Source organism: Ornithodoros turicata, unplaced genomic scaffold (assembly GCF_037126465.1).
Source record: "Ornithodoros turicata isolate Travis unplaced genomic scaffold, ASM3712646v1 ctg00000968.1, whole genome shotgun sequence".
In the NCBI taxonomy this organism is placed as follows: Eukaryota; Metazoa; Arthropoda; class Arachnida; order Ixodida; family Argasidae; genus Ornithodoros; species Ornithodoros turicata.
In genome coordinates, this window is record NW_026999431.1 from 134339 (window position 1) to 156782 (window position 22444).

The 22444-nt window shown below is 46.5% G+C and overlaps 1 protein-coding gene across 1 annotated transcript in view; it reads left to right on the forward strand.

Annotated features, from left to right (window-relative positions):
• LOC135376000 (uncharacterized) overlaps positions 1 to 22444 on the forward strand; it is a 30210-nt gene that overhangs the window by 2964 nt on the left and 4802 nt on the right. Inside the window, exons 2-3 of the mRNA XM_064608621.1 lie at positions 14495 to 14588; positions 18602 to 18726. Coding sequence (XP_064464691.1) covers positions 18603 to 18726 — 124 coding nt within the window. The 5' untranslated portion in view covers positions 14495 to 14588; position 18602. The remainder of the gene's footprint in view (positions 1 to 14494; positions 14589 to 18601; positions 18727 to 22444) is intronic.

The following is a 22444-nucleotide window of genomic DNA, read 5'->3' on the forward strand; positions in this document are numbered from 1 at the left end:
ATCGCCGCCTTGTATCGGGATGCTTCATCTAGCTCTACTTGCCAATAGCCAGAAGGAACGTAGCAATAGCAGATCCAACGTAGTGAAGTGCCTGGCACCCTTCAAGAGTTCGACGGTATCGTCGATACGCGGAAGGGGAAAGGCGTCTTTACGAGTAACTTTGTTGACGCGACGGTAATCGACGCAGGAGCGAAGAGTGCCGTCCTTCTTCCGAACCAGTACGATTGGTGACGGCCAAGGGCTTTCAGAAGGCCGGGCAATACCCATGTCCAGCATATTGGCTATTTTCTCGTCGACGACTTGGCGCCCAGTGGGAGGCATACGACGTGGACTCTGCTTGATCGGCGTGGCTTCACCTGTGTCAATATAGTTACGAATTAGGGAAGTTCGACCTAAGTCCCAATCGCCTTGAGATATAATATCTTCGAAGCTGTGCAGAAGGTCCACCAGAGACGAACGATGGTTGCTGTCCAGGTCCGGGCAACAAGAAATAGACGAGGCAAGTACCGATTGTCCCAAGGGCTACGAAGGGATACGGCCCCGGACACAAGGTGGGCGTTGTCCGATTCTGAAGAGTACTCCGAGTTGTTACTCAAAAGGTGTAATCGGGCTAACGTTGTGCCGCGATACAACGTAACGGGGTCGGGAGACGGATTCGTGACAAGGATGGGAACTATCCCCTAGTCAGCTTCCGCTAAAGACGAGGTCGTGAGGGCCCCTTTCTTGGAGTACAAATCTGGTCTTGGCTCGAGAACGGCTGCGCCACAGCGACAGGGACTCAGCAGCCGGAATCTTCACATCCAGGAAGCGCTGTGTATGTGGCTGCAGTACAGTAGTGACCGTGGAGCAGAGGTCCAGGGGCGACGTACGATTCCCTGTGGTTCAGTTTGCGTTGGCGAGCGAGCCCTGAGGGTGCGAGCGTCGACGTCGACGATGCAACGGTGTCTGACGAGGAAGTCTATGAGGAGAATGCAATCATGCGGTTGCCGCCAGATATCGTAGTTGAGGATTGTCACACCGAATTCCGAGTCTAGCAGCATCCTAACCGGCGAACCTTCAACGGCGTCGGTAATCATGATTGAGGGACCTCCCATGTTACTGGTGGTGGCCTGCTGTATAGGCGTTCCGAGTGAGGCCGCACAAGGAACGCCGGTTAGTTTCCCGTTGCCGGATATGGGGGAAACCGGGACTGGGCTCGTCCTCGTTGACGCCGTGTACAAGACCTTGCGAGGTGGCCCGGATTGCCGCCGCGGTAGCACACAGGGACGTTCGCAGGGCGTGCATTGTGCGACGCGTTAGAGGTGGCAAGGGCATCCACTTTCCTACCCAACTCAGCTATCGCTGATGCAAGTCCCACCAGCGGATCTGTCGTGGCTTGTGACACGTTCGCCACTGTGTGCGTTGCAGCGGAAGGAGTTGGCGGAAGTTGGCGAATAGCTGCAAGACGTGCGGCTACTTGAAGCGCGTCAGCAAGCGTTGCGGGGTCAGCAGAGGTGACCTTGTCTCTGGTGGCGGAGTCGAGGCCTAGAATAAACTGATCTCGTGCCATGCTGTCTCTCATCTGGGATGAGGAACCACGATAAGCTTTGTCGTAGGTGTCGAATAAATCGTACACATATGTATCCAGATATTCGTCAGGTCGGTGGGTGCGGGAGCAGAAGTTCGCTGCTGCGAGTATGCGCATGGCCGATGGAGAACATCTAGCAGAGAGTGCATCGCGGAGCTTCGCGTAGGATTCTTTCTCCGCCGGTGTGAGATGGTCATAAATCCGTTGAGCACGTCCTCGAAGGCGAGTGGGAAGGAGTAGTAACTTGCTCGTCGGTCCAAGAATTAGCTGCAGCACAGGCGGAAAAGTGCTTCTCCCAGGATTCGAAGTCCCCATCTCCAGAACATGTGTCGGGTAGGATAAATTGCTGCAGTACTGACGAGTTTTCAGCTGTCATGGCACTAAGACGAATCCCACCGCTGCCACCAAAATGCAGCAGGCCAAAAATGTATCTGTTTATTCGTCGTTGGAATGAGATGTCCAACCCGTTTTCGAAGCTAGCGCGAGTGCCGAGTCACGAAACATATGTCCCACCGTCTTCGCGATGTTCAACACGCCCATTCCGCAACTAGGGGCCGTTACACAACGATATCACATGAAGATCCAAAACATAGCGCGAGAACGATATCACGATAGAACGATATCACAGCATCATTTCTTACAAATGAAACGTATTGAAAAAAGCGCACCACTGGGTCGCTGAGATCAGGCAAAGTACGTTCGAGAAAAGGACTACCATACACGCATTTTGCCTGTTTTGTTTGTTCTGAACTGCGACTGATGTCGCGTTCTGGTGTCCCAGAGATTGCTAAAATAAGTCCTGAAATGTGCACATGAGAACCAGTCGTATGAGGTCGTTGTGTCAAGGAATAGGAACGTGAATGTTGGTGGACTTTTTTCATAGTGACTTGCTTATGGTCAACTTGATGACACCGCAGAACTTGTACCGCAAGAACGAACGACGAAATAGTCCTCTATTTAAGCGAGTGTACAGTAGATGATGATGTTTCCCCTCTCGACTGTTGTATGTCCACAGCAGCCCGCAACCTGCTGCTTTCGGAAGTGTGCGAAACATGTATTTGCAGTACGTGCAAGTTCTGGAGCAGTTGAACGAGTGTTCTCTGCAGCCAGCCTGATCAAGACCGCGAAAAGAAACAGACTGCATCCAGCTCTATTGGAGCGGCTGGCCTTTCTAAACCAGAACCTGAGAGAATAAGACTATGCTTGCGCGTGTTGGGCGGATGTACTATTGAGTTTGCTATAGCACAACTGCGGTGTGCGGCACGCAGCCATCACATTTAACGTAACATAATTCTCGACAGGTGGCTTTATCATATGCGCCCAGTAGGCATATTTGACAAACGTTACTCTGTCGCTCTGTCGTTACGTCGCTCTGATGATGATGATGTTTAGGTTTTTTTGCGCAAAAGCAACGAGGACTAGACAGGTTACGTCGCTCTGTTGGCTGTTCATACTCTCCGCTGCAGGTGACGTTTATAGGTGTTTGTACCATGTCACGGGTCTTATCCAGCGAATGCTTGCACTAATTGTATAACTCAGACATGTTCAGATGCATGCTACAGTTATTTCGAGAACTTTCGCCCCGGATTCGTTGACGGATTTGATAAATCCGGATTTGACTTAGCGCTCCAAAAACAAATCCGGATTTAAAATGATTTGATTTGTTGCCTGAAGTTTAAGTCCGGACTTGATTTTGGATCTTATTTGCGGTGTTCCGAAAAACATAGATTTGATTTAAATCCGATTTGACTCGTTAAATCCGCAACACTGATCTGAACAATGCATGTTCTTCGTGTGCGGCCTTTTGCGCTTTTTTTGCTTTCATTCATTTATTTTTTGTGTATCTTATCCGTTAGTGGAAAGCATGCGCATGGGGCAGTCGAGGTGTGCCAGCATTTGTCCACATGGTATCCCATAACTGCGAGCAGTGCAATCGCTGTGGGCAAATGGAAGCTTTTTTAATTCCGTGCTAATGCCGCGAAGCAACTGTGGCTATGAGCGGCGTACAGACGTGGACAGATGGAGAGAGGACAGGGGGTTAGTATGCGTCCTGGGCCGGGGAACTGTGCCGACAATCGTCTGGAAAGTCTTCGGAAAACCCAGGGAAAACCTCAGACAGCCCAGCCGGTGACAGGATTCAAACCCGTGTCACCTCCCAGTCTCGACGTAGAAAGCGGCCACCATAACCACTGTGCCACGGGAGCTGGTAGGAAACGGAAGCGCATGCAAGTGTCGCCATTTTGCTTCATCATGAAATTTCCAAAATGCGGAGATTAGATTCATTCGCACACTCTAGAAACACTAAAAACTAAGTAGGCACTTTTTCATCTGGCTTGCTACCAAAACCAGCCCCATGTTGTACAGTTTGGTTTGTCCTCTGCCCATTTCTCCAAACACCAAAGCAAACAGAAAACGTTGTAATGTAAGTGAACCATATCGGCCAACATGTGCGTATTAAACAATCACTTGGTGATTTAAACAGGTTCTCCAACACAAAACGTTGCGACACAAAATGAAATGGGTAATAGGTAACAAACATATTGACCCGTCTCTCAGTACTTGCTGCAACCCATACACGATGGGATTAAAACACAGAAATCACAAGAATTATTCACTGTGAGACTGGAACAAATATGTGTTCTTTCTCTCTTTTCTTGTCTCACTGACACCTCGAGTTTCCCAGGCTCTGTGGAAAAGACTAAAGCTTTTACACGCCGAAACTGGAATCTGACCGAGGTTTGAGTCACAGTACCGGCTGTGCGTTCTCGCTGGGTGCTTTCCTTAGACGCTTTAAGGCAAATATTGGCACATTTCCTTGTGAGGTCAGCCATGGACGCGCCGCCCTGCAACATGCCTTTCGCCACACTAACAGACAGCTCGCTTAGCAATACTACGCTACCGACCAACCAGGAAGCTCCTACAATTATCTTCTCGCAGATATGTCCGTTGAAATGACACGAAACACCTTTTGGATCAATAGCATGCTAGCTTTAGTACAGTGCCGGAAGTCATTTCCGGAGAAGTGAAGTAACAACATCAGTGGTTTACCCAGAATTTCGTGCCTGGGGGTGTGTCATGCTCCATAGGGGAAGTGACGTGACCGATCCCATGCATTTTTACGCCCTTTGAGGAAATATTGCGTAACCTCACAAAATTTTTGCGGGGGGGGGGGGAGAATTTTGTGCCAACATTCGTCTGAGAAGTCTGCCCCCAAAACCAGCGGAAACCATAGGCTCCATCGACCAGAGGATTCGAATACACCACCTGATAATCTACGGACGTCTGTCGATCAGGAACGAGCGGCGCCCCTACCCAGTCGGCCATGCCACTAGTCGGTCTCTGATTCATAACGCGTCTGACGTACGTGGTGTCGTTTGTCGTCTGGCAACACTCAGGAATGTTTGGTAGGTGTAACTCTACTCCAATTCCTCTTGGCACGTGCGTTGTCGGTACAGGATCTGTTAAAGGGAGGAAGAATAAGCAAAACCATAAACGACGAACCACAGCTGCTGTCGTGCACTGCAGTGGTCAGCTAAATCTCTGTGTTACAAATACTAATTTGTATGCATATTTTTCGCATATTTGTTGACAGCGCAACTGCAACATGACATTCGCACACTGAGAAGCATAGGGTTGGGCTGCGGTCTTGGACAGCATGCTGCATGCCATACTGGATGGCTAAGGCCAATTGAAGCACGATGTGCGGGTGGGTGCACGGTGGTGGGCCACCCACAGAAATTTGTGGGTGGCCATCATAGCGGACTAGCATTATTCTGAAAAAAAAAGGAAAAATAAACATGCGGAAACAGAGGGAAGAGAAGGGGGAACGCTGACGACACAGACAACACAATCGGTTGTAATGACTGTGTTTTCCCCCGTTTCGCCATGATTTTGATAGATTCTACACAAAATGGAACATTGCTTCACTCGCTCGCGCCAGCGCTCTCCCGGTTCCCCAGTCCCTCGATGCCGTTCGACCTGGTGCCACGGACACGCGTCCCTTAAATATCTGCTTTTCAAATGCAGAATATTTAGACCGCTTCGTACATAATTAGACCATTTCAGTTGGAAATGTCATTTTCTTACGACACCTTATGTAAAGCGGTATTGATATATCTGGTATTCCTCTTCGATACGCGTCCCTCCCTGAGCAATTGCATACGGCCTAAGTTAGGGTGCATAAGGACGGCACGGTTGTTTTCGTAGGATTACGACGATAGCAGTGTTCACTGTATGCAAAACTGTGCTGTCGGTGCAGAGGTCGCCTTTATTTATACATTTATTTTTCTCGAGAGCATTCGAATCTGCGCGAGTCTTCTGTTTATCTAGCCTAACCTAACCTAACCTAAGCTCCCGCAAGAAATCGCGAAAAATTCATAGACATATATACGGGGGGTTGACGTTGGCATGTTTTGTCTTCTTTCTCCCACTTTTTACCTCTTCCTTGTGGATGCACTTCCTGATTGCTCATCTCTTGCATGCTAGACAACTGGCGGCGCCCTACCGTTGCTGGACACTACTCCTGAGAGCTGAAGCTACTGTTCTCCATATACAGTGAACGGTTGCAACATCATTCCCATAGAATATGGTTTCTATGTTTTCTCATTATTTATGTTCTCTCAAATATTTAAATTTCACTTGGCGAGCCAATTGCCAGTACCGGCGGCGCGACGCACACCTCTAGCGCAGAGCGGCCTATGTGGCCAACAAATCAGCACCTACTCCAATCACTTGATACACGTGGCCATCTCACGTGGATTACCTGTCGCTGTTTCTGCGCTATTCTGCTTCCAGCTGTTTTGCATTTCGAAATTTAACAATTTATATCTCAAGGTACGTTAATGTCTCAGTGTTTAATAGTAGCAACGTTACTACTCACGGTAGTAACGTTTAATAAGAGCGATGGAGTTGCATAATGATTGAATCGAATTCTGCTATTCCGCGTTTTGCGGTCAACATCTAATAAATAAGTCAAGTCAGTTTTCTGTACGGTAGTTGCTTACGCACTGTTCCATACGCACTGTTCCACAGGCTGTATACCTGGCCGAATAACACACCTGCCGAAGATGGCATCAGCGCTGCTCTCAGATTTTTTAATGAAATATCTATGTCGAATTAAAAGGATAACTTGTATACATTCACATCAACGGTTTCTGAAGACAATTAGGTTTTCTTATTATATTGTGCTACAGCATTCGCAGCCCGGAAATTTAGTTCGTACACCCGTGATTAAATGTCGATTGTGGTACAAGAAATATTATTACACACTAAGCGTTGCGCCCCTTGCAATCCCCTTTTTAAGAGTACTTGTAAGGTACCTCTTAGAATGTACTGCACTTATGGGGAAAACCACTCCAAAGGTACAATCCTTATAAGGACACATCAAACCGTTCACAGGTGGTGGAAACTATGTATGCATCAGCTACTCAGATAAGGTACATCGTTTTGGTACTCCTTATCCACTGTGCTCTACATGAGTTGCCTTACTGATACATTGCTCATTGGGTATGCATTTTCAGTGGTAGAAGAAATTCCAGACTCTGCAGGCATGTGATACACATCTCATCACCATTAGGCATATTTTTACCTGTTGGGGTGTCAGTCGCCCATGCTATAACGTGTATGTCTCTAAATGTATACCCCCAGGGAAGGTGAAATGGTTTATATATTACTGATGGCCTTGAATGTATATTGCTGTGGTATGTGAACAATGGCCTGCAAATTTATTTCAGGGGGCTGACTTACTAATCTAGCTTGCAAGAAAATTTAAAAAAATATTTTGATAGCGACAGTGACCACGAGTGAGAAGAAGGTAATGCGTCTTGGCTTTTCGATGCGACACAACTCCACAATGGTGGCCGTTTTCAGATGTACGACTCTTGGTTTAACGTAAACTGAAGCGAAAGTATATGAAAGTACACGAAAGTTCACGTGAAAGTTTAACGTTAAAGTATACGCTTGCTATATCCATCCCAAGAGGTGCACGGGTGTCGCGCGAACTTTGCACGCCCTCGAAACCGTCTCGCTTGCTCGGCACCAGATATTGGAATACCAGTGTCTTCCTCTTTCCAGCGATATGCACAGTCTGAGCTGGCTGTTGCTCGTGTTGCGGCAAATAGTTTGTACGTGTAAAATTTTTAGAGTCTTTTTAAGTATTTCCACAATGAACTAATATCTCAAGTCCACTTATTATTACTTAAGTCGATTGATCTCGAGAATCTCTGAACAATGACATCCGAATCACAACGCTACCAAAACTAGGTCGCGAGGTACACTGTACAGAAAGTTTCACGTTTCACGAGCGCCTGTTTCAATTATTCAATGTTGCATGCCCTCCCTGCAGCGCTCACGCGGCCGGGACGCGATCTCAAGGTCGTGTGAACGAGCTGACTATATATGTGATTGAACGACATCGCTCTTCGATTTTACTAGTGACAGAGTTATTAAAGCGAGTCGTTATTCTTATGGTCCAAATTTTTATCCTGGTGCACGTACCTTCTGGTCTGCGTTTACAGACAGATATTTTGGCACAGTGGCAAAGCAGAGGTGTCAACCAGAGTGAAAAAGCTTGTGTACATTACGCCACACGTAAAGAAAAATGTGAGTTTCTTGGAAAAGCCTTTCAGGTAACACTGCGGCTTGTTGTAATAGTGGTGCGCTGCCGTAGGGCGTATTGCAAGGGAAGCACTAGCATAGGCTAGGTAACAGATACTGATATGATACACCGCTGCTTCACCAATTGTGGAGTCCCCTGTCAGCTGTGAATGTACCTCGCGGGTGAGGATGCCTAAATTTGATTATCTCATACAGATAACATACTGTCATCAGTCACTCACCATTCTGATTAAGATGCTACTGTATTGACGTCTGTGTTTGTTAACTAAATCTCTGTTTAACTGAGATGGTACCGTCTCTACAAAAACTAAATGTAGTCAACACGCTGCGCATGTAAAGGTATACAAAACACTGAAAGCATGAACATAACGGAGAAGTCCCTACTATACCTCTGCTAGCATAGGATGTTTTCCATTCGTTATCTATACCAGCGGCATGGCCGAGTGGGCTAAGGTGTTCGCTCGTTGGTGGTAACCAAGGTCGGCCTGAAGACTGGGAGGTGGTGGGTTCGAATACTACCGCCGGCTGTGCTGTCTGAGGTTTTTCCTGGGTTTTCAAAAAAAAATGTTATAAAAGGGGTGTAGATGTTACTTTAGCCACCACGAACCCCAGTCCACAGGTGTCATCCATACCGTGCCGAGGGGATGGGTAGAGGCCTTGAACAGTGGCGGATGGGGTTTGGCCAAGCCATGGCTGATGGGTTATCATAACTCTCGCACATTCTCACGTGTGTGAGTGTGAAGTGCGGGCAACCAACGGAAAGATTCATTTATTTAAACCTGAAATAGTGAAACTTGTTATCCTTCGATCAGAAACAATAGACGTGTCATGGTCGGCTATCCAAACAACCATGAATCTTTTTCACCGAAATACCTGATACTGAACAATGATGACAAGAACACATCTCTTGGATGGATGTTTCCATTCATTCTCCAGAAGGCGATGTCATGTTCTTGTTGAACAGGATTATGAAATTTCGTCCGTGGAACATATTGATCAAATGTACATCGGAGAGCGACAGCAAGCACATTCTGGAAACCAAGGAGCTAATGGTAAAAACATGTCTGCCTCCCTTCATCATTCGTGAGGTAACCGCAGTTCCAGAACTCATCAACATCTCTGTTGAGGAAATTCTGGTGAACCTAAAAGATGTCATCAATGTCAGAAAAATTTAAATACGCAAAAATAATGGATATGTCACCACTGGGGACACCGTTCCGTCTTTAGATAACCCCACTTTTCCAGATAAGCTGAACGTAGGCTACCTCTCTACCGATGTACGTCCCCATGTGCCAAACTCCCTGAGGTGTTTCAAGTACAATAGCCACCAGTCTGGCACTTGTAGAGGATCTACATGCTGTGCTCGATGCATCAAGCAGGATCATGATTCCAAAGAGTGTGGAGAGGACCAGATCACTGCGTCAACTGCGCAGGTGATCACTGATCACCCTTGAGAAAGAGATGATGTCAACAAATTTACACAGATGCTAAGGTATAAACAAGTGAGGTAAAGGGTGTTTTCGTTCCAGTTACGGAAATCCATCCGCAGTTAAAGAGAAACTCAGAATGATCTCTTGCTCAAGACAGACAGACAGCATAACAGGAACCACAGAACACTCACCTCTTCCTCAAACACCATCTTCTTCTGCTGAAGTGCCTGTAGTTCCAGAGGCCCCTTCAGTGGCGTCCTCCTCACAGACGCCACCTTCGTCATGACAATCCGTGGACGTGACCGCCATGGGGTGCGATGAAATGCGAGCTCTCAATGCTCATTCACAAGCACGAGCATCCAGTGAAAAAGAAAGCTCAAGGGTAATCTATGAGGAAGTGACTCACCCCCTGATAATATCAGCTAAGGAACTGGTGGCTACCCGGAAAACTCCGAGGCAGCCAATAATGCCCGCGAAGGAAATAAGATTGTCTCTGAGCAGCACACTCGTATTATACACTTACATTGTTTTTTGTTGCACTATCTCGAACCTCCAGTGCAATTCTCGAGGGCTCTTCACGAATGTTGATGACATAGATGATATTTTTTTTTGTTTTGCGTTACAATAACTTACCTGAATCCCTAACAAATACACTACATCCGACGATGAAACCTGTGCAACACGGTCATCTTGTGGTGTCTCAGTCCTTGCATGTAAAACCGATGGGATAATCACTGGGACTCTTTGCGAGAACATCGAAGAGAATTCCTGTGTGCTGGGTGAGAACGTGTGGAACAACAACAACTTTATTTCTGGCTTTGAAGAGTGAAGAGGTTCATCGCCACATGCGATACTCTACCCCATTGACGGTGGGAATGTGGGGAATAAAATAACGAGCCCCTTCACAATAACGATCGAAGTCCGATGGTGCCCAGAAATGTCAGAAGAGCTTTGAGCGCAGATCGTTGCTGGGCTGGATTAGGCCAGGGACCAAGCAATTTCGATAGGGAGAAGGGGCGAGAGTCCAGCTGACGAAGAGACCCGGAGAGTGTGGTTCGGGAAGGTTGGTAGTGGGGGCAATGAAGAAGAATATGCTCCAACATCCTCAAGAACACCACAGTGGCAGCAGGTGGGAGAGTCAACTTGTCTCAAGCGGTAACGCCACTGAGCTGTAAAGGCCACATCGAGGCGCATTCGGTGGATTAATGCATCATCTTGACGAGAGGTTTCGTGGCATGCGGAAAGCGAGCGAGGATCAACTCAAGAATGTCGGTTGTCCATTGGCGGGAAGCCAGGGGTGTCACTAGGCGTCACAGAATTCAACGGCGGTCTCCTCTCAGCAGAACAATACTGGTCCGTTTCCGATATGAGAGTTCTGCTTCTGCGGCGCGGTCGGCCTGCTCGTTCCCCACGACACCACAATGGGCTAGAACCCACTGGAGAACTAGCCTGTGGCCTGCTGCGTAGATGGTGTGGTAAGCCGTTAACACACCTGTGACTAGGGGTGCGGATGGGCCTTGCATGCCGGAAAAATTGCTTGAAGTGCAGATTTGGAGCCTCCTGCCCATTCCCGCGGTGTAAAATCAGCGATGTGTTGTAGAAACAAAAAGGATGGCATAGAGTTCCGCAGCTGTGGAGGAGGTTGGATGTGAAAGACGTCTTCCGTGCACTACGCCTTCGGATGGTATGACGAATGCTGAGGCGGACTTGTTGTTTCGGGATGCGCCATCGGTATATGCTGCTGTAAACGTAGAAAACTTCTGGTCTACCAGAGCATGAAAATGGGCCTCGAGGACTTGATGGGGGACCTGATCTCTTCTTTCCAGAAGGTTTGGAAGGCGCACAAAAGTGAGCGGTATCGGTAGCGACCAGGGGGCTTCCGGCGGTATAGTGTCCTTAGTTGTCAAGCCAGTGAGTTATATAGAAGATATATATGTATGAGAGAGTATATTGTCCTCTGCGCTGCTCGATAGAAGTCGCTTTCAGGGCGGTATCGAATTTTCCTGAGGAGCGGGTGGCGGGGAATGTGAGCACCAAACGGAGGAAGTGCCGAGCCGTTTCACGTTCACGGAGAACCTCAATCGGGAGCTCACCAGCTTCAGCCAGTACTTGCCGTGCTTCAGCCATTCTTGGAACTCCGAGGCATCGACGAAGGCTTCGAGCAAACAGGGACCGAACAGGAACCTCCTCACACGTGTCCAGGACCTCCACACACGTGTGGAGTTCTCTGAATTATAACCGGAATTCTACAGAGAAATAAAATTGATCCAGTGGACGTGATGACAGTGTTATATATGGCATGCCATTTAATATGTCAAAATACAGTAAGCACGACGCTCAAATTTACTGTGCAGTAACAGAAGTTTCCGCCCGTGGATATTTTGGATATCTAGTAGACATCCGGATATGTCCAGCTAACGCGGAATGGATGTACTATGGATCGTCAGAAGCTCATCCATAACTGTATACATGGATATCTTCTGGATGTAACAGCTGGACATTTGCACATCCAATGGACGTGCTTGTGAGGCATTGCGACGTCTAATAGACGTCCTATCGATGTTCCTACTGGATTAACGGCAATATATAGACCAGATTGCAAATGTACTTTTTCTGCGATTTTGTGTGCATGTACAGCGCAAATGACGTAGCCGTGGCCGTACCCCACCCGACACGGCTTGGTCATTTCTCAGTAGCCTCTATTGGCGTACTGGATGGAACATATACTAAAGTACCAATAGTTGCGGGATGTTTGTTAAGTGTAGTGGGGCCGAAAACGTTTGTAGCGGTGACGAGGAAGTGATTCTGTAATTAATTCGTACGTCTGCAATGAGTCAAACTTCCCGCTAACATTTCTGATATTCCTCCCCGACAAATATTCTGTTTGTAATTCAGGCTATTGTCTATGATGAGGTTACCTACTGAGTGGAGCTGTTAAACTGACAGGTTTCCTGTGTTGGTGGAAGAGTGCTACGTAGATACTTTGCAGAGAGCAGGACGCGAACAAATGGAAAAACTTGCTTTTACTTGTTCACCAATTTCTCACGTCCTCGCAAGATAGATTCGCTTTCTTCTAGCGCTATACGTAAAAATTACTATTGAATTGACAATCGAAACAACGTTTCGTAAACGTACGTCTATTATCGTATGTTAATCCGGTAGGAACATCCATTGGACGTATATTAGACGTCGCAATGTCTCACAGGCACATACGTCCACCGGATGTGACAAATGTCCCGCTGTTACATCCATAGGATATCCATTTATACAGTTATGGATGAGTTTCCGACGATCCATAGTACATCCATTCCACGTTAGCTGGACATATCCGGATGTCTACTAGACATCCCAAATGTCTTAGACGTTTGGATCTTTCTGGTATGTCTAACAGACGTTTGTGGTTTACTGGGTTTAAGGCGGTGCATCATAGCCGGCACTTCGTCGTCTACAGTCGAGGGATGGCGCAGCGAGCGAAATGGTTTGCGCAGTCACCGCTTCACAACATTTTGGCGCTTGCTTGGAAATGCAGTACCGCTGATGTAACGTCTTCTTTTTGTGTTATTTTTGTTTTCTCTTGGCGCGCGACGGGTCAAGCGAAATTTTGTGCAAACATATGACCGCTCGTGCTCAGCCAAGTCCAATACTGTAAACACGCATATCGCGCTCAGCCAGACGGAACAATTAGTGGCGCGGCTTTTGAATGCGCACAGGCTGTCCAGCTGTCTCCTGAACTTCTTCGTCGATCTGTTGCTGTTCCGTGCTGTGTTGTTGTCGGGCGAAGGGTTAGTCACCAGTCGTTTCGTGTGATTTCTCCAATGCTTGCGCATATAAGAAATCTCTCGTAGCACAAAAAAACCTAGTTTGGACACGACGCGGCTGAAACAAGTTGGTGTCGGCATGTTATAGCCTACCGACATTGCGCGGAAATTGCGAAACGAAACCGCGACCTGTTTTCTTTATTTCCTCTCACCCTGGGCTTACAAATTTCAGACCACGTTGTGGTGGTGCAAAAAGCTTCATTTACTTCCACAGTCAACGGAAATGAAATAAGACTGCAAAGAGGCTTGCTTATAGTTTCCTACATCCTTGGACATCAGTGGAGGAGGAGGAGGAGAAAGGCAAAAGAGAAGACGAAAAGGGAAGAAAAGCAGGGTAGGGAAAAATGTGTGCGTGTGGACCATACAGCTGCTTGGAACGTAAAGTGCGAATTGAGGTTTCCACTTTGGTCGGGTATATAATTCGGGTCTGTTGTGCTCATCTTGGTCGTCACTAACCACAGCCCCATACTTCGCCCAAGTACAGATCAGCATGCCGTGAACTGCACCTCCTTCATTGACGTCCATGCTACCTGTTCGATTCCGTCCGCCAGTTGGTCTTGGTATTTAGCGAATGTTCCAGTCGCCATGTCAATCTTCATGTCAATCTTCAGTGCTGAAGTCTATGGGGTGATCATAGCATTAAATTATTTCTTGCAACATCGCTTGCAACTCCACGGTTATTTACATTGACTCTCTTAGCTGGCTCAAAGCAATATGGAATTGACGGACCCAGAGAAACTTAATCGCAAAGCTGCTGTTGCCGCTCACACATTCAAATCGCCCATTTTCCCATAGAAACTCCTTTCTACGTGCCATTAGACTATCGAATCGTTTACCTTCACCGAGACGTCTCAGTTGTAAATCATACATTATATAAAACTGTTGTCCGTTCTTTTTTTTTCAATTGTAATGTTACTAATCCATGACATTGTTGTGCTGCTGTATTCCCGTGCTATTTATTTCCTTGTTGGTTTGCTGTACTATTGCCTGTGTTCCAAGGCACTTCGAGCCACACAATTAGTAAATAGATTTTTTCATTCGTTTTTCATTCGATTCGTTTTCAGGTACCGTTTGCCCTCAAGGATTACTAGACAGTGCAAAGAGTACCTGCTACAACAATTACCAAAATGATCAAACTGCATCCCAACTGCATTGTTGGTAAGCGATTTTTCATGTGCGTTCCGAACGGCCACAACACCTTGTGATAATGAATGTGGATCAAGGCTGTCAAGGTGACTGCTTCTCCACTCACTACTAGAGGAAATCCGCCTCAGCTATTTTCCATGAGTTGCACTAGATGCCTGCCTCCTCGTGTTTGAATGGATGGGTGACTCAGAAAAGTGTGAGAGAATAAAATCAGGGCTGTCATTCGAGCTGTGCGGACCCACGCTTGCCGCTCGACAGTGGCGGATCCAGGTGGGGAGGTGCGGTATCAGGGGTTTCCATTGTTGTACTATGGCGAGTGCCAAGTGAGCTGGCTCTATCGATGCAGCGTTTGCTGGTGTTTTAATTCGTATACGCGAGACATGCCAGTAGAAATTGATGAAGATCGCTGTCGTTGTTTCGTTGGTACACACCTGGAAACTGGTTTGTGAACCGGAACAGGTAATCCTTAGCACTCTGCGCTGCTTCAGTGAATGAAAATTCAGGTCAGAGTACCGCTGACGACGATTCTTCTATGAATGTCTCCTTTGCCCCATTTCCCTTACTCGGTTTTTTTTCGTCGCCGGTACTTCTGGAAATAGAGATGACAGTTAGCTAGACAGTTAATTAGACAGTTGACGTATGCTGTCTGCTTTGCGGACGTAACGGGCAGCGTGTTGGTACTGCTCAATGCGCGAAGCTGTCTTCATGTTTTCCGCTGGCGCAGAACCACCAATGTTATCCCTTTGGTACGCAAAGACAATAGCATACGATGCACTGAACTCTCTAGCTTGTATCTTCTAAAGAAGAAAAGAAGACGTGCACGCCGTCACATCTCACGAAATGTTTTCCATTTCATAAGAGCGGATATTCCATATCTGTGCGCGTGGTGACACAGTTTTCACGAAACACAAATATGTAAACAGGTGAGTGGGAACGGGAGCTCAGTAGGAGAGGGTGAGCTTGTAGTCAGTGCAACATATACTATTCTTTGATAAATGAATGCTGGGGACGTTTGAACGTGCGATGTCCGCTCTTTCTGGGGGACGTACTAGCTGACTAGCGAGTGTGCTAACGTACTCGGTGGTTGCATGCCAATTTGCAGGAAAGCCAGGATGAATGATTCTGCAGGCTGAGCTCATTGTCTGTAGTCTGTTCCTCTTCCTCCTTGCCCTTTCTCCTTGGAGCTCCTTGTGCTTGCTTCTCCTCTATATTGGCGGCATACAGATTAGTGGGAACTTGACATTAGCGGGTCGAGTTGTCGAGTTCAATTCGCTCATGTAAACGATGTTGAGTCGAGATGAACCCGCGCCGAGTCGAGTAGCAATAACTCGACAGCGGGGGTGGGTTGACCCGCTCGACGCGATCACCGAAGTGCATGTAAACGCGCTCGGGCCGAATTCTGATCGAGCGAACTGTGCGACCGAGTCCATCCTGTCGTTGCGTCCGAGACAGCCATCGGTCAGTGCAAGGCCTGCACAGGCGGGCCCAGAAAGAGAAACTGGAAAACGCACTCGCTGTGATAGGCTCGCATTTGAGCGGCTTCATGTAAGCAGTGTCGGGTATAGTTCAGCACCTGCTGGAAATAGTCGGCATGATCTCATTGACTTCTCCCCGCAATTTTAATGAGATTCAATGAGAAATCAGACTGCGAATTCGTTCAACGTGTAAAAGGCGACTATTTCTCATTGACTGAAGTCGAAGTTAAGCAAGGAAGCTGCCTTCGCGAAACCGGGCTCTGCCGTGTTGTGTGGCGAAGACCACGTCACGAAGCAAGGAACCAATTGAACGAAATGGCTTAATGGTCGTCGGTGAGAAACTCTGACTTCCAATTGAGTTAATGAGATCCAATATGTTATGCATTACAGTCTGCACCAATAGAAGGAATGAGGAATTGGTCTAATGTATTCCAATGAGAAACTGCTTTCCAATTGATTTAGTGGGATTCAACATGTTGCATGGCCGCCAATACAATCAGTGAGTAGCCAGTTGCTGAAGGAACGAGCGTAATGGTGACCAATAGTACATCATCACTCTCAAATTAAGTAACAATATAATTACGAAGAACGCCTAACGTTCGTGTAGAACAGGAACTAATTTGAGGAACGCGTCCGATTCAAACAAATGAGACTCCAGAATACGCACCGTATATATTGCAAGCGAAAATTGAACGACAATCTGACATAGTATAAATTAATTAATGAAGCATATGAACATTTATTCCGCACAAATTATGAGCAAGCCGTTCGTCGATGTCGGAAGCGGGCGCGCTGTAACACCAGTAACACGTTTCCGTGCCGCTCGTCCGCGTTGAAAATAGTTCGCTACGTTATTTCAAATGTTGGTGAACATATACTCGAAAGCACATGTGCCGTGGTAAGTTCATACGCACCTATTACTTTAAGCTATTGTTTCTGCATTCGTATAACATTCCAGTGCACGGAAATCCAAGCGTTTCCTCAAATCTTCAACGTATTAGTCAGTCTGTTACGGAATGCCGAGGTGTTTGGTTGTGCGCCTTGTCCCGCCGTGGCTCACAAGCAGTTGGCGTATTTCGGGCGTCATTTTTGAGGATTTTTTCCCCTTTATAAGGTATGTAATCGATGTTAGAAACATACCCGTTCTTTCTACAGAGTCTCACACGTTTTTGTCCCTGTTCGTAGGCATTACAACCGGTGATGGGAGGAGAGCGAAATGTGCAGTGTTACTGGTGTTACCTCCCGCGCTGTGAGCAACGGTATGTAATATATTTGATACCCACTCACACTGACTTGCTGCTGTTCTTGTATCTTCTAAAAATTGTGTTTCTCGAAGGTTAGGCTGGTGCGACGCAGCTGGCATAGGCATTTGTCAGCAGGTGGAGAACGGAATCTTACCGAAGTTGGATGCGGTTAGCTTTCACGCATGAAACGCAAGTTGAACGGGTCATCGCGAATCACCTACGAAGCACAGAAGACCATGATGGTTGAGTGCTTCAAGACCTTCTGTTTTGTTTGTTGACGCTGTACGGACGTTGGGGACACATCACTATGAAGTTACTGATTTTGGATTTATTTTCTGTATGTTGGTGATGGACAGTATGCTTTTAAAACACGTAAGTGCTGGATCGAGTTTTTACTTTTGTTGTTCACTGTCTTGCTAGCGATTTTCAACTGATTGGTGAATATTCACACGTACAAAAGATTTGAAATAACTTTCACCTTTATATGTCCCACTTGTAATATTTTAATATATACTGTATTGTGATGTATGAAGAAATAAATGTGCACGCAGAAACGGCATCTAGTGTAACTCCTTTCTACAGCAAAAACATGCGTTCTGCTCATTCGATGCAGCAGAATCGAATGTTATTACACATTCAAAAGGTGAATCGTCAATGAGAATTTCCATGTGACTTTAATGGGAAAATCTGGGCTACAGCACATTGGCCAATGGTAAACTAGACTGGCCTCCAATGGGTGTGATTAAGCGTGGTTCCACTTCATCCCCGTTGACATTTACAGTGATTTCTCTTTGAAACCCACTAAATTTCAGTAGTTTTCAATATGGTATTCGTCCAAAATTGTCGGTTCGGAATGGGAAATTTTGGCTCCTTTCAATGAGAATTGTAAATGTGATATCCACTTAAACTGAATGAGATTTCTGGGCTATTTTGAATTGGACAATTTCCAGCAGGGGCTCGACTCGGCAGTCAACTAGAGCCGCTCTGTGGAGTTTATATAAACGCGGCTATTGATGTAGGTCCGCTGTATGAACAGGGGGATGGGAGGGGGGTGTATGATTTCGTCAAAAAAACTTGGCCATTAAGGGCGACACGCTATTTCTCACGGAACTTGACTGATTTCGAATCATCTCGACTTACGTTTGAGGTGGATTGCCGCTTCGAGTGAGGGGAAAAACTGTTCCATCTCTCCTGCGCAGTTCACTGTGCTGCTTATTCTGCGTGGCTCAATCAAGGGATGTTACGGGATGGCGTCAGAATGTCTCTGTAATTTAGGAGATCCTTGCTTACGTCTTATCTCTTCCAGTATGATCGAATACAGCAGGACTTGTGTTCCGGAAATACTCGCAAGACAAGGATGTGATGTGACGGTTCTTCTTGAGCGGTTCTTCAAGGACATAAACGCTGATTGTGGAACATCGAAGCCAGTCTGTGAGTATCAAATAACAAAACGAATGCCAGGGGCATAAAACATGTTACATGGCTTGTGTCAACAGTCGTGTTTCTAAATCCAGCGATAAAGGCGCCATATTTCACAAGCACTGCTGCCCCTATTGCCATTATCGTCCCAATAATAAAAGAAAAAATGAAATCAACTTTTAATTCCTTTATTCTGTAATAATTATCTTAATAAAGCTGGAGGTGTGACCAGGTTAAGACCATACATACCACCATGTTCAACAACATGGCACTGCTGGTAACAACGACAGGTGGGTACTTTGCGCCGAAGCAATGTGGGCTTCACTCTTTATGTAAGATTCAACAATTTATGAACTAGTTGTCTCGGTTAGTACTTAAAAACAACTCGTGAATGCACCTCTCATAACTCCCAGAAAGTCGGGCTATTATACCACTCAAAAGCCCTCAGTAAACGCATGGGATCATGAGAAGAAAAAAAAAGACGGCGACCATGCGTATCTGTCGATGGTGGGTTATTTAAATTCCTGCAATGACACAACATACACCATAAAATATACAAGCTGCACCCAAAATAGCTGACATCGTTTACGACACGACATTGCACGACTAATTCCCTAAAATTCATTTGTTTATTTGTTAGTTCAAATTTATTTAATGAGAGATAGCAGATTTTTAGCCAGTCGTTATTTAAATCCTAACCCGTTTTCTAAAATCCGAAGACTAGCAGGCTCGAGAAATAAATCGCAAGTGTTTTCTGTGCTGAGTATACGCAGTTCTCGAGCGCCGAAACGACAAGACCTTGGCTGTCGGGAGGTTATATGGGCCAGAACCTGGCCGATCCATCTGAACAGCCCGTACTGCGATGAGCTTGATCGTTCGAAACCACGTGGCCCTTTGACGTGAAATGAGCGTCGCTCCTTTTGCGCTCAAGAGGTTTGGGGATTCGGCTTCGACTCATTTGCATAGCAAACATTAGCGATTTCAAAGTAAGTGTTCATTTGAGGATACGTAAGACATCTGGCGTTTTCCCCCAAAAGATATAATAACTACCATGGGTGCAAGATGTCATCGCTGTTGCTCTCAGTTTTTATTTTGCTTTTTACAAAAGTCTAAACAATGAAAGATCGCCCTGTACATAATCAAGCTGCACACAGGTGCACATAATTAAGGCACAAGGTAACTTTCTACTTGCATATCTAACTAGAACCAGCCGTGCCGCTCACGTTGTTGCCTGTCACAGTATAGTAATTACTGGACACAGACTGCCGCCAACTCACAACTAGCCTTAAACACGATTTAATTAGCAATTAGAGTTAATGGGGACCCCCCACAGTAATCAGCATCATCCAGTGAGTCATCACACTAATTGGAGAGCGTCTAACTTGTGTTCAGGCCAGCTGTGAGTTGGCGGCAACCTGTATCCATAAAAACGAAAAAAATAGATAGAGATAGAGTGGAGAGAAGGAGTTTCGTTGAAGATCATCGACGGCATCTTGAAGTCCATAAAAACAAAAAAATAGACAGAGATAGAGTGTAGAGAAAGAGTTTAGTTGAAGATCAACGACGCCATTTTGAAGAAAGCGGTCCAGAACGGCCGCTGACCATCGCTGGGCGACGGAGCACAGAGGCAGGTTGCAAAGCATCACAGCTTTGACCACCAGTTCTGGATCCTGTGACGTCATCATGACATGTCTGGCCAGGTTAGGACAGCTCTGGACATGCGAGGAGAACAACACTCATAATACAGAGGCTGGGAAAGCAACAGTAAATATGCTAACTATCAATAGCTAACAACAAAAATAATTAGTTACACAACAAATGAGCCCACCACAACAGCAGTTACGGGGAGCGACATCTGACCGCCAGGCAGAGAACCCACTCGTAATGGTTTTTTCTCCTGTATAAAGTCCCGCAGCTGCACCCCCTAGCGGTTACTTTCTCAACTAATCTCATGACAAAATTATTAAGAATCACGGCAGCACTACTCTCGTTTCCAAGGCAGAAGAAGATACAAAATGGAATGGTGAGCATGCCTGGACAACAGCAACCAGCACTCGACATGCACGGGCATGAAAATCATAAAAAGCGGGGACAAAGTTATCACGAGCGAAAGCATTAGTTACACAACAAATGAGCCCACCACAATGACAGTCACAGGAGCGCAGAACGATACGTCCATTCCATCTGACAGCCAGGCACAGAACTGAACCCTAATGTTTTTTCTCCTGTATAAAGTCCCGCAGCTGCAACCCCTAGCGGTTCCTTTCTCAACTAATTTCATGACAGAATTATTAAGAACCACCGGCCTCGGTGGCTCAGTCGGTAGCGTGTTCGCCTTCTGATCCCGAGATCGCGGGTTCGAACCCGGCCGAGGACGCCAGCAACTTAGTGGCAGGGTACAAGTTGCTTAGACACGCCGTCTTCCGCGAGGGACGTTAAATACGGGGTGCTGTGTGATGAGCTTTCATCGCACGTTAAAGAACCCTCAGGTGGGCAAAAGCAATCCACAGACTGACCGCTGTGGCGTCGCTCATGATCTCAGTTGTCTCGCGACGTAAACACCCAATTATTATTAAATTAATTATTAAGAACCACGCCAGCACTACTCTCGTTTTCTAGGCAGAAGAAGACAGAAAATGGCGGGGATGCCTGGACAACAGCAACCACCGCCCGACATGCATGGGCATGAGAGCCACAAACAAAGCGGGGACAAAGTTACCACGAGCGAAAGCATTAGTTACACAACAAATAAGCCCACCACAACGGCAGTCACAGGAGCGCAGAACGATATATCCATTCCATCCGAGAGCCAGGCACAGAACTGAATTGTAATGCTTTTTTCTCCTCTATAAAGTCATGCATCTTCCCTCTTGTGGTTACTTTCTGAACTAATTTAATCGCAAAATTATTAAGAATCGTTCTAGCACTATTCCCATTCAGGGCAGCACTAGTGTCATTGTCAAGACAAGAATGATCAACATCAATCTTTCTCACCCAAAAAACAAAAAAATGAAAGCTAGATGCATCAACGAGGAAAGCATGCAGGTCGGGGCATGTCAGGAGCGCTCTTACACGAGGAAAAATTGCACGAGCGCTGGGCAACAGAGGAATGCAAACGCAGAAAAACACTTGAACAGAGTGAAAAAGATACTCACCATCATCGGACATGTACACCGCACTCCCTCCTTGTAAATCTGCTCGTCCCAAAATCCACCGCAATTGTCACACACCATTCACCAGGGACGAACCACACATCCGCACCCCATCAGAGGCAAACGGAACCCCGACGAAGCTACGCTCTTCCACTAACGGCCACCGCAATTGCTAGGAATAGAATTAACGCGTCCACACCCGCCAGTGCTCAAGAGAGAAGTAAATCCTTGTGCCCGTGACGTCATCCTATTGTCTCAGGGCTACACTGTTTTTTCCACTAATGTCCAACCCATCTCCTCTGGACAAGGTCCACCTGAAACAAGAGAGTCGCGGTATGACGTCATCACCCAAGCGTGCAGGTGCGTGGCTCAAGCATGCGTAAGCTCTAGACAGGGGAGCTGTTATTTATTGAACCACTATCCCACAATTATACTACAATCTACTATAATGATTGCATAGGAAACAGAAAAAGTATTGCAGAAAAACACCACACATGAGAGGTGATTGTAGGAATTAAGCATTTCATTCCCAAAGTCTGACTAAATGAGACTTACGAATAGAGGAAAAAAACAAAATG